This window comes from Nilaparvata lugens, chromosome 3 (genome assembly GCF_014356525.2).
Source record: "Nilaparvata lugens isolate BPH chromosome 3, ASM1435652v1, whole genome shotgun sequence".
Taxonomy (NCBI): Eukaryota; Metazoa; Arthropoda; class Insecta; order Hemiptera; family Delphacidae; genus Nilaparvata; species Nilaparvata lugens.
This window is the reverse complement of record NC_052506.1, coordinates 27,324,660-27,338,624: the sequence shown is the minus strand read 5'-3', so window position 1 is coordinate 27,338,624 and position 13,965 is coordinate 27,324,660. Positions and strand designations below refer to the sequence as shown.

The window sequence follows — 13,965 nt, the reverse complement described above, 5'->3', positions numbered from 1 at the left end:
AAATCAACCTGCCTTGAATATAATCAGCCACACAAAAAGAATCTGAAGGAAATTGGGATCAGATGACTGCAACGTTGCCAAATAAGAGTTCATCAACTTTGTCCACAGCTGATTACAGATGAGTTTTCACTTTTGATTCACTGAAGGCCAACGTCGTTGTCCATCTGTTTGTATGTTCTACAATAACTTGAGAAAGAATTGATCAATCAACTTCAAATTTTGAACACGTATTCTTCGAACCTTTTTACAGGCCAAGTTCGTTGGACAACAAAATTGACCCACTCCTTAGTCCTTTTTCAGGTTATAAAATAACATTGAAAGTGCATAAGAAAAATTTTGTTGTGATTTATCATTTAGTCAGCTGAAGAATAATTCATTGCATGCAATTACTAGTTTTTCAATTCATTCATTCATAACATTAGCTCAGGCTATTTGGGAGTTATCACACAGACAGTTCTTCATGCACTGACACATGATTTCAGCTGTGAATTTACAACATAATTTACGACTTTTACATCAACCAACTGATATCAATGTGCGGTTTTCGTAATTTTCTCGTGGAACTCTATATTGAAATCATCTATCATCACATGACCACCTTCTCATTAAAAATAATAATTTAGATTCATATGAGGTTCAAAGATGTTGAAGCGACAGAGCAATTTTTAATTTCAAATAGGATCCCCAATGAAACTCACTGTCAAATTATTCTCGTAAAAGAGATAAGCTGTTTCCATCATTTTCACCTATTCCATAATTAAAAGTTACGGGTTTCAAAGATTACAAAGATTTCATGATAGAGTTCTCCAACCCAGGGGGTCACTAGTTAATATTTTTATTATACACCTGACGAATTGGCAACGTCTGCTGTGTAAGTTCAAAATGGCCTTGTAATAACATAGTAAACTGCACGAAAACAGTCCGATGAATAATGGAAACAGAATTCCCATTTTTCATCGGACTATTTTCGTGCAGTTGACTATATTATGACAAGGCCATCTTGAACTTACACAGCACCGTAATGCGCAGGTAACGTTTCTTCTCAATCAGTTCTCTGAATGTGACATTCTTTGTAGTGATGATTACTGATCATTGACTGGACAATTCGAATGCAGTGCTGCAAGTGGCCATTAGTCAACTACTGCACAATATATTCCATTTTCTGTTCCCTTTTAAAACGGGTGACATTCAATAGTGTATTTTCACTTCATTTAAAATCAGTAGCTTGGCCAACGTTTTCGTTCAATTATAAAATTTGACGTTTTCGTTCAATCAAATAAAATAATTATTAAAACGTTTCGAATACGACCATATTGTCATTTAAAAGAAAACTAACCTACCCATTTTATCATTGAAACAGAATTGAACAAAATCTTTTAGGTTATGTCAAATCAAACATATTTTTTATTCCACTTATATTCAAGACTTAAGACTTATTTACAGACTATATCTGTATCCTTCTCAAAGATTGAAATAAAGAATTTGAGTTCAGAAAAAGAATTCAAGTCCCTGAAGTGTGGTCGTTTTGACACAGTTGAGAGATATTTTCAACAGAACAAAAATTGGATCAATAGCATTATCGTTTAGAGTTGAGATGTTTACCCCTACTACTTGGTAGGGTACATTATGGAGCTACAGGTGATTAATCACTTCAATCAGGAATAAATGAGCAGTATTTAAAATTTGATTTCAAACCTACAAAACTGAAACGAACACGATTTGTCGGAGTGCACTCTGTAGTCTGCACTGAAGTATTCAGTTCAGTTATTTTTAAAAACGTGGATAACGGTGAAAGCGGTACCGGTAGCGGAAATACAATTCCATACATTTAACATGCTTTATAACTAAATAAATGCATACATTTAACAAGCTTTATAACTAAATAAATGCATACTCTAACAAAATATGATTAATATGAAAGTTTCATTTCAATATAGGATTTCAATAAAATATTCAAAAGGTGGGTCTCAGTTCCTCTCCTAAGCTATAAGGTTGGATGAACATAACCTGAGAGGTTCTGTTTAATTGTGTTTCGAAGGTGAAAGGATAGGTAAGAAAGTTAGGGTTTTGCTTTCAAATGGTTTTAAACAAGGTTGGAGAAAATTATGGAATCAACTTATAATATTTCTTTCACAAAGATAATTCAACAGTAGGTTATATCGGGGATCCTATTCGATTAAAAAAAAAACTTTCCCTACAGATACCTGAAAAGTGACCATTTCTGCACTGATTGCAGGCCACAAAGAATCACTTTACCGCACTAGTGCGCAAAGTACTACTTTGCGTACTCCAGATTTGCAGCTTGACAACGCAAAATAGTTAGTAGGTTATATAGAGTACCAGTGCCGGAAAATCGAAATTGGGTTGGTAACACTGACTGTGGTAATCATTTCAATGCTTACATAAGATAAACCTTCTTCAAGCATTCAATCATCTGAGAGTGGCTCAGTAGCTCAGTTGAGAGCAAACTGGACTGGTAGATGAAATATTGACAAGGATGATGAGGTTTGTGGTTCGAATCCATTCACAGTCTCTTTTTTTGGCTGAGAATTCTCAACTTCAATGAGTTATTAATGTAATTTTGACAAAATAAATATTTAAAACGAATTAATGAATTATTAAATTTGAAAATTTTAAAACTAAAACTTCAAAAATTTGGAAATTAAAAAATTTAAACATTTGAAACTGAAAAATGTCAAGTTTAAAAATTTGAAAAAAGAAAAATTTCAAGATTTGAAAATTTTTAAATAAAACAATTTTTTACTGAATTATCAATTTTAAAATTAATTAAATTTGTTATTAATTACAAAATCATACAGACAAATATCTGATGGATTTTAGGACATTCTACCCATACTTATACTCACTTTTCATATTCAATGGTAAGTAACTGTAGGAAAAATTTAATGTGAAATTCGTGCGCAAAGTTCCTTTGCTGCACTCAAGAAACCATTCCGTAAACGTTTATTTCGGTGCAGCAAAGTGTCACTTTGCGCACTAGTTGCACAATTAACTATTTCTGTCTCTTCAAAATTTTGGTCCTTCATCTTGAAATCATCTTAATTTTTTCAAAATGTATCATTGATTTGTGTCCATGATACATGATTTTGATACAGAATTTCAAGAGAAAATGAATTGAAAAGTGCACGTCGATATATCAAACCGTTACAAAGTTATTCACATTTAATGTGATACTAATAAATCATACAAAAATGGAATAAATGAGTACATAAAAAATCAACTATCAAATTTTACTTTCTAATTGGTAATGGACCTGTGTGTTATAGTAACATTTACTCACATATTCAACACTTTGAACAGAAAAGTTTGATCAGGCAGATATTTCATTTGGCTACTCATTTACTCCACTTTGTACGATTTATTATTATTATACTTAAATGTGATTAATGTGAATAATTTTAAAACGATTTGATATATTGATGTGCAGTTTTCGCCAATCTTTTTCTTTTAAAATTCTGCATCAAAATCATATATATCATATCGCCACCTTCCAATTTCAAAATAAAATTGGATTCAAGATGGCGGACCAAAACTTTGAAGACCCAGAAAAATAGTTTCTTCAAATCGAATAGGATCCCTATTGAAGCCTACTGAGAAATATCAAGATTAAGAAACATCAAGCTGTTTCCATAACTACTACCAATCCTGTATGTTGGTATTAATCGAAATGTTTAGATAAAGAACGAAAACTTTCACTGAACTGCGAATTCGAGATGAACTGAATCAGAGATGTAATGAAAAGTTCCCTATTGAAATTTGTTCAAGTAATAAATTATTTCATTTAATCAATCCTATATCCTGTTTAACTATATGTTTCGAGCAACTGGTAAAGCTATCAAAGTTTCGGTCTGCAACATTTTTCGGACACCATTTTTTATAGATGCCACTTTTCAGGGCTGTTGTATTCTCTTTTAAACCTCAATATATTAGAAATAAGATAACATAGTAAACTTTATGAGATAATATCAGACAGAAGAGGTATTTTGGAGATAATTAGAGATATTAGAGATGATTATGTTGATCGATTTGTCAAAACTTAATGGATTCAGAATAAAAGTTGATTCTAAATTTATCAACATTTGGCATTTCGATCAATACAATCATCAATCGATCCAATTCTTTCTATTAAGTAGTGTTGTGTGTTATTGGTAAGATTGGTATAAAGCAGGAATGAGCTAATTAATGAAAATGTGTACTTACTTTCAGATGCATTCTGGTTTTTGGAGAGGGTTTTGATGAGTTTGGGACAACGATTGGATTTCAATCGTTCAATATCTACTGGACAAATAAGTAGTAATTCAACTAGCTCACTAACGAGGGGCCAATTTTCGGCGACAACAGCATCATTCAGCCAATTATAGATGAGATCCCATCCACCAGCTGACATCCACCTAGAAAAATAGGAAACGACCTTATCAATTCAAGTGTCTAAGAAATCATCTTATCCTTTAGATAGTTAATCCACCCATACATGCAATTATTGTATAATTTCATACTTCCTGAATGTCTTAAATGTAGCATATATTATACAAACTATACTATCCAAAAATTATTCATCAGCACGGGAGTTTGTCATAAATGATTGTGCAGAGTTTCACTTCTGTATGTTCAGCTATTATTTTGAAAGAAAATAGTAAGCGAAAAAATAAAATGGCGACTGTGTGAGTAACAAAGGACTTTTGGGCAAATTATATACAGATATGTTTTGCAGCCAGGAACAATTCCCTGGAAAAATCAGTAGGGAGTTCGGAAACACCCTATATTTAAATGTGGATATCTTTGAAACGGTTCAAGATATCGATGTGCGGGTTTCACCATTAATTTTCTCTTGAAATTCTGTATCGAAATCATGTATCACATGACCACCTTCCCATTTGAAAAATAAAGTTGGATTCAAAATGACGCTGGATCCGAAATGAGGTGGGATACAGTACATATGGCTGAATTTTTTATATTCGAATAGGATCCTCAAGAAACCTACTGTCAAATTATCCTTGTAAAGAAATATTTAGCTGTTTCCATAATTTTCACCAACCTAGTATAATTCCAAGTTGCGGATACCAAAGATCAATATATACAACAGTTTATGCGCGAGTTCTCCAACCCAGGGGGTAACTAGTTTATTCAGGTGACCGGAACGTTCGGACCAGGAATTTTGGGACCAAGTCTGGGGTCTCTACCTGCAAGGTGATTAGCACACTATAGTCGGCCCATTCGACATGTTCACACGCTTCTGTCACTGAATGAAAACCATTTATAGATTAATATTTTTATAAATAGTTCTATGTATTGAGTAGATGAACAATCTATTTTCATTACAGACATCTTCAGGAGGCCTCTTTTCCATAGATCTAAGTTTATTGATTCAAAATTCATATTTTCCTGATCAAGTACCGGAAATAATCATTCAACTTTCAAATATGTAAAGAAAAATAATGTATAAAAGTATATTGAATAATAATATTAAAATCCTATTATATTAAGCGATCAATTTCTGTATTTTTATATCTGGTTATTCATCTGGTTATTTATATTTATTTATACCTGGATATTTATGTTCAACGGATCTCGAAAACGGCTCTAACGATTTTCACGAAATTTGGAACATAGTAGGTTTATGATAGGTATAAAAATTCTATTGCACTAGGTCTCATCCTTGGAAAACTCGCTGAACGACATTAAAAGGATAATTCATCTTGGCTGAAACAGCTGTGGATAGTAAAAAAGTGAGTGAGCGAGTAAGTATGTGAAAAATCAAAGTATCCCCGAAATTCATAAGATGACAATGTGTACTTTCTGTGTACAGTAAATTGTTCCAGTTGCAATCGTAAATTGTTCCATCACGTGACTAGTGCAAAATGTTCCCATGGAACGCCATTTAAAAATCGTTGGTTCAAGCTTGGCGCGCACATATAAAGTTGATTTACACTAAAATGTGTCGTTTACTAACTGCGTGAATGAAGAAAGGCTGTTTTACAAACTCACTGTCTAGAAAAGTGTGCATTTCTTTTATTCCATTACTCTCAAATTTTCTATAGAGAAAAATTCATTTAATGAATGGTTATCAAACATCATATTGTTGGTTATGTATTCTATGGTAAAGAAACAAACTATCAGCGCATGCGCAGAGAAGCAAGCAGACAACAATAATCGACCAATGAGAGCTCAGATAGTTCGAACTGTACCAGGTCGGACAATTTACCACGCTTCGACTGTGGGGCAGGATTTTGGAACTGGAACTGTTCTGGTACAGAATCTGTCAAAACTCTTCCCATGGAACGCGGAACTTTTTAACTGGTAAATTGTGAATCGGACAATTTACCACATTCCATGTACATAGAACGCACCCATTATAGCCAGCTGTGAAATATAAACACAACGCCTCTGGGTTGAAGAACAATATACAACTACCTGTTGGAGACACCTGCTTCTACCAGGGAAGACCTCTCTATCCTCTCTTATGTCGGAACCCCTTAGTCCCAAAAAGTATTGGACCCAAAGTTCCTAGCACCGTTTATTCTATATTAGAAGTCCCTCACTGATGACAAAACACACATGTCATACGGTTGGTTAGTGGTCAGCTCTAGCAAAAAATGAAACATAAGCCACCCTCGTTCCATCAGCACAAGAAGTGGGGATGGGGGACTTTGATTCTGATATGTTTACCATAGGATTTTGATATGTTCACCTTCTCACTAGTCCAAAGAAAGAGCAAAGTCAAAAATTGTGTTTCAAACATTTCTTCCAAATGTTTCTGTCAACTATAGTCAATTGTTGCAAAACTAAAGATTTCTCACTCAACACTATAACTGCAGCAATAGTGGTGAGGAAATGCCTAAAATAGTAAATTATACATCCATTGAAGAAAATGTAATGCTCTAGCCTATAAGCCTATCAGCACGGTTTTTTATAAATAGCTGAAAATTTATAAAGCCAAAAAGAGAGTAAAACTAGTAAGAACTGTTTTATAAAATCTCACAAGAGCAGATTTCTCGTAAACTTCTACAGATACAAAAATATATTAGATAAAACTTGTAGGAAATTTAGAAGGTAACCTTTAATACTATTTATTCATTTATTCGTTTATTGACTCAGTAATATACAATATTCATTTAAATGATTGGGGAAGAAACAAGAAGAACAGTCCATACATTGGTAATTATGATATTTTAAAAATGCATCCATTATTATTATTATTTTGTAATTACATTGTATTTTAGCCTCTCAGGAGTTTCAAAGTTAGGGAAGCAGCTGATTGATTGACACTGTATCGGTTACACAAAAGCCGTTTAAAAATTTTAATCGTGATCGAAAAAGATAAATCGTGATATTCAAAAGAAAACATATTTCAATTCTATCAGGAAAATTATCCTTCAACCCGGAAACGTTTTTAGCACTACTGAAATATCGATCGGGGATGATATTCCACATACAATTCTGTGGTTCAATTAGATATTCGAGAAACTCGCAGTTTTACAACACATATTGGCACCGCTGTTATTTTTATTTCTTCGGATGGAAAGTCTAAACTTATTTTATACAAACTATAATACTAAACCTAATAACGTTTTCTTCCATCGTTTTATCATCATATTGTAATTCATCTAATTTATCAAAGTCATTCTGCATAGTATTCAGTCACGAGAAAAAGCTTCTTTTCTCGGTGGCTAAAAGGCCGCTGCCAACTCATGATCAATACAAAGCGAGGGAAAGTGGGTGCTAACAAAGTTTTCAAATGCTAAAATTTGCAAAAGATCAATAAATTTTCCTAGAATTCTAATTTGTTGTGGTATATGGAGAGAATAGGGCCGCTTCATCGATGTTTTTAAAACCTATAAACAGCGATTATAGGGCCTTCAATCAATCCTATTCTATTAAGCGAGCAATTTCTGTATATCTGTTTATATCTGGTTATCTGGTTATTTATGTTCAACGGATCTCGAAAACGGCTCTAACGATTTTCACGAAATTTGGAACATAGTAGGTTCATGATATAAAAATTCGATTACACTAGGTCTCATCAATGGGAAAACTCGCTGAAGGACATGAAAAGGATAACAATTATTCATCCTTGGAAAAACAGATGATAATTTTGTCATCTGTCGAAACAGAAGATTCGTGTGTGGGATAGAAACAGGATTATTTCCAGCTGTGTAATCAATCATCGAAAAATATTAACTAGAGATTTTAATCGACTTGATCAAAATAATCTGATTTGTGAGCATGACATGATAATCACTAGAGTATATCATAATTTTCAAAGTTGATCATTATTTGACAATTCAAAGTGATTAGAGAGTGTTATTTTGTTATTAAATTTGGTTTGTGAATAATCTAAATTAGAACTTTTATGTTTTTAAATGTTTGGACAGAAAATTGAACCTGAATTCAAGTGTATGGAACATAACCTACTTTCTGGACTATTTATAGTGTATAAATCAAAATTCGGGGAAGAAACAGTTTTGGGCTGTGCCTGTTAGTCCTTCCCAAGTCATTTTTAAGAATTGTGTTCTGTTTAACAATAGTTTATAAATAAATAACAAGCGAAGCTCGGTGCCCCGATATTGTTTATTAAAACCTCAAATCAACATGATTGTTCTGTTCTAGAAAGACACTTAGCATCCATTGGTAAACATAGCACATTGGACATCGTAGCATAGGATTGTAACCAGGAGAGTTGTGATCAGACTCGATGACATCAATTCAGATGACACACACCAAAGGAATCTGTTATAGGTATTGATTGCTCCCATAACGTTGCAACATCAGCTGTCAGCTTGGTGTGCTTGCACCGACTGTCTGATTCATTTCAATTTTGTTCTTACAAAGCCAAGACTTTTTATCGGACTTGGAATGGAAATTAAAATATTAATTAAACTGTCTTTTGGAAAATTTTAAAATCCTTTTCATTTTTCTGATCATAACTTGGAGCGGCCACTAACCTTGTGGCTACAAGAATAATGTGAACATGTGTTCGTCATACATGTCGTGTCATCACTCGTCAGCGAAAGACTTCTAACAAAAGTTTTTAAGGCTAGGTTTTTGTATCTTCGATTTGTTATTTTTTCTTCGTTACTCTATTTGAGGTTGAATAATCATTTTTGTATAATTATTAATTGTAATTTTCCAGTGGTTAGTCTATTGTTAGTGTTTGTTTATGTTTATAATAGAAGCTTCTGTCAAACTGCTGTTTTTCAATTTTATTGTATTTTCTCATCCGATTTATTGGTTTGACCTTCCAATAATCTAAAATGGATTACTTATAATGGATTGTAAGTAAAATCGCTTCCCTTTAGTTATTAAAGCATATTTCCGTGATTACTTCGATATAATCTCTTACAAGTTTTTTTTTATATTATCAATGTAGTTTTATACGGTAACTTTAATCAGTAAATGATAGATAATAGCCAGTAAAAATGAAAAGTATCTAAAAGAGATGTGTTCATTACAAGAACGTAAAGCGAAATGACACGGCGCATCCTTTTGTGCGCAGGATGTCCGTCTGTGTCTATGCTACATACTGTGGAAGGGGAAATGGGTTTCTCCTCTTCATGTTAAAAGTAGGTAATATCTCACAGACTTTAGGTAACGTAAGCTGAATCACCAAAAAATTACTAATACACTATTGAAATATGTCATGATATTGTAATATATTCTTCCATTGACAAAACATGATAAAGTTGTCAATTATATTTGTAGAAATTTTAATAAGCATGTAAGCAATTGAAAAAGAAAGCACAAAACCCATAACCATTATTATTTATATTCAGTGATATTTCAAATCTGTTCAAGTGATACTTCAATGCCACTGCTAGTGGTAGGCTATTGCGAGTCCAAGCTTATAAATCAACAGCTATTGAACAATTGAACATGTTATGGGTAGGCTACTCAGGACTGAAGAGAATCAATGATAGAAGAAAATACGTCTTTAATCAGCACTTAATCACGGTTAAATATTTCATAAAATGTTCTATCCAATTGAGCCGCAAAAATATTTTGAAATTAGATTATTAGACGGCCAAACCAATAAATTGGATGAGGATATACAGTAAAATTGAAATCTATCTTTCTGCATACTTATTTAGATCAGTGGTTTTCAAAAAGTGGTCCGCGAGGAGCCCGAGGAAAGAAAAATTATGTTTCAAGAGTTATTAGTGTTATTTAAATCAACTCTATTGATCTATATTCAAGTATAATCAATTTCCCTTCGAAAATGTTATACCAAACTCATCGAAAGTTCAAAATATGTTTCTAATTGGTAGAATAAGACAGTGATAAGTTCCAAATTTCCAATGCAATAAGATAGGACTATAAAGTTTGTTTAGAATCTTAATGGCTAATTTGTACCACGTGACAGTCAATGGTCATACTGTGCGTAATATAGTTACTGTACTTTCCCCTTCAAACTAAAATGTATTTATAGAGTGTTTCTAAAATAGACTGACAAACTTTGTGATGTATATTTCCTCACATCAGAATGAAGAAAAAGGTTCCAGTAGCCATGGCTCTTAAAAGGCTTTGTTACCAAGATAATAGTGGTGGAAAGATTTCACATTTTTCTTCAAATTTTAAATTCTAAAAGTTTGTTGCGGCCTCATGAGGGTATACGTACTCTAGTGATAAATTCAGTGAGAAAGTAACAAAAATTTTATTTTCAGAGTAACAGAATTTTTCCTTACACAATTTTCTCTCAACTGGAACCGCCACATTTTAATTGATCGAATGATAAATTTTTACTTTCCTTGCCCTATTACCATAGGTAAGGAAAGTATTGCTTTCCGAAAAAAATTAAGGTACCCCAATTTCTAAATTTCTATACGTTTCAAGGTCCCCTGAGTCCAAAAAAGTGGTTTTTGGGTATTGGTCTGTATGTGTGTGTGTGTGTGTGTGTGTGTGTGTGTGTGTGTGTGTGTGTGTGTGTGTGTGTGTGTGTGTGTGTGTGTGTGTGTGTATGAGTGTATGTGCGTCTGCGTACACGATATCTCATCTCCCAATTAACGGAATGATTTGAAATTTGGAACTTAAGGTCCTTACAATATAAGGATCCGACACGAACAATTTCGATCTAATGCAATTCAAGATGGCGGATAAAATGGCGAAAATGTTGTCAAAAACAGGGTTTTTCGCGATTTTCTCGAAAACGGCTCCAACGATTTTGATCAAATTCATACCTAAAATAGTCATTATTATCATACCTAAATAGTCAAATAAGATAAGCTCTATCAACTGCCACAAGTCCCATATCTGTAAAAATTCCAGGAGCTCCACCCCATCTATGCAAAGTTTGAATTTAGATTCCCAATTATCAGGCTTTAGATACAATTTAAACAAAAAATTCCAAGTGGACAAGATTGAGCATGAAAATCTCTACAATTAATGTTGAGTAACATTTTCACCTAAAATTCAAAATAAGCTCGAAATCCGAGAAAATGTTATTATTTCAATTGCAAACTGTTGGCAAATGTTAAATCATTCACTATGAAGAGATAGCAAACTTCATGTGTCTCCAGCGTTATTGTCCTGTCACCAGCTGGCTTGGATCTTTGAATAGTAGACTTGAGATGCGCGGGAACATTAGCGTCAGGTGATAAATTTTCATAAAGGCAAGGAAAGTTGTGTGAGTGCGCCACACCAGATTTATAATGGATAATTATAACACACTTGTATGACGAGTTAGTCTTGATCAGGATAATCAAGAGGATTTAAAAATTTATAAGTGATCGTTTAAATTTCTTAAGATGGTTTTCCTTTGTGCGTGAAATGCTGACGTGGACCACGACTGCGCAATGCTCGAAAAATATGGCCGACTGCTGCTGTGTTAAATCATAGGAGCGTTTCCCCATGCAAATTTTCACTGCGAATTGTACATCGTACGCGTTCGATCGCGGCAGGTCTCCTCCAGAAGTAGTCTCTCGACCATCCACAAAGAATTACAAAAATTTGTAGAATATCCAGCAGGCAACAGTGAATTAGTTCAAAGTTATATTATATTATTATACAAGCAGATCTAAAAATCGACTAGAATGTATTGAAAAGAGTGTAACTGAGAAACTTGGATAACTAAGGAGAACGTTATAGCGTATTTCATAAATTACTTTCTCAAACAAGTAACAATTCAAGTTTTTAAATACCTACACAAACTGTAAAATGTACTATTATATTTCAACATGCTCTACTCTTTCCTTTAATAAGAAGAGTTGTAATAATATCCCTATCCATTATCAGTAACTACATTAAAAAAAATATAATATAGAGTATAAAAATATTTTCTATACTAATGTAATTTTCATCTAATTGAAATGATTTATTATCAATATGATATCAGATAACAAAACATTGGTCTGTGACGTTCGACATTGCGAAGCAAATGCTTCAAAAAAGGTGAGTCTGGTCTGAAGCAGCTTTTCACCTTTTGCTCATAGTAAAATGGCTCAACTAATTTGTGAAAGAGGAAACTATACCAGATACAATCACAACCAATAGTTTAGAACTATAAAACTCTTTTTAGATTCAACCATGATACAAAAGAATAAATACAAAAGATACCTATCCGATATAAAGATAGCCATCACGGAATAGGAAATAGGCATTTAAGAAGATGAGAGTTTAGACGATTATAAGAAGGCTATTGGTTATTGAGATTATAAAATTATGCTGACGATTATTATAGAGATGACATTTTTTCACGCTATTATTTAAAAATTCAGAACTCAACTACAACCTCAAACTAAATTCATGGATAGAAAGAGATCAGACGACACAACACAAGCGGTGTCTATACTTGCATATTTAGCGCTTACATGAGCTATACTAGTAGTTCTGTGAACAGTAGACCTCGCGCAGTTATAAACCGCAGCCTCCTCTTATACTGTCCATTAGAGTAAATCCTGTCTGTATGTCGTGTCGGCGAGAAATCGGTGTGAAAACGGCTAATGGCTGTTGGGGTTGGTGTGTCAAAAATGCTAACATCAAAAGCTAATCTTCTTCAAGACATACTGGCAACAGGACAGCCCAAGTTCAAAGCAGAGAAAGCTCGAGAGACAATACTATGTTATTTTAGTTATTAATTGCATGCGTTATTGCACGCAATCAATAGTTCATTCATTTATTTGTTTATTCACAATGGATAAAACTGGGTTCTCCAAATATGTCTCCTTAACAATAAAAATTGTACAGATACAAATGAAAAAAGGAAAATAATGATAAAAATAATACAAACTTATGCTGCAATAATAAATAATACAAACAACAAAAATATCACCTAATTCAAAAATGGGAAATACAAAGATTTCTAATACTTTGTATCAAATAACTAGAAGTAAAAATAAAACAAATTGGGAATTCAAAATTTATAAAAAATAACGAATAATTAACAAAAATTTTATCAATAGAATAAATTATATTTATAACTGAACGACGTCCCAAACCATATGCATATCCACCCTGATACACCAACTAATTATTTGATCAGATCATGCTTACACAAAATTTAATTATCTCAATTATAACGCTTTCCGGAATTTAGCGCGAGAAAACCAGAAGACATCTAGGCGTCCAGACAAGCTGTTATAAGTTCTTTGCATCCTATTTAATAATGCATAAAAGTTACATTCGATGAGCCATGCAATTTATAGTCTACACAGCTGCTGATTTCTTACCAAGTTACATTGAGATATTGAATCGCATGCGTCATGGAATGCGATTTATTATCCACTCGACAGCTGATTTATGATGAATAATTCTATAGTATGATTTTTACGGTAATATTGGCGTATGAAGGAGGCTCCTTTTTCCTTTTATATTATACTTGAAATGCAAAATTTCCAAAAACCTTGTATATAAGTTGACGCGAAATTTAAAAAGGAACATACCTGTCAAATTTCATGAAAATCTATTTATTACCGTGTTTCGCCGTAAATGCGCAACATATAAACATTTAAACAT

At 33.0% G+C, this 13,965-nt stretch overlaps 1 protein-coding gene across 1 annotated transcript in view; it reads right to left on the bottom strand.

The window, feature by feature from the left end:
- Positions 1–13,965, bottom strand: part of LOC111043655 (serine/threonine-protein phosphatase 1 regulatory subunit 10) — a 67,629-nt gene that overhangs the window by 27,530 nt on the left and 26,134 nt on the right. Inside the window, exon 4 of the mRNA XM_022328696.2 lies at positions 4,222–4,412. Coding sequence (XP_022184388.2) covers positions 4,222–4,412 — 191 coding nt within the window. The remainder of the gene's footprint in view (positions 1–4,221; positions 4,413–13,965) is intronic.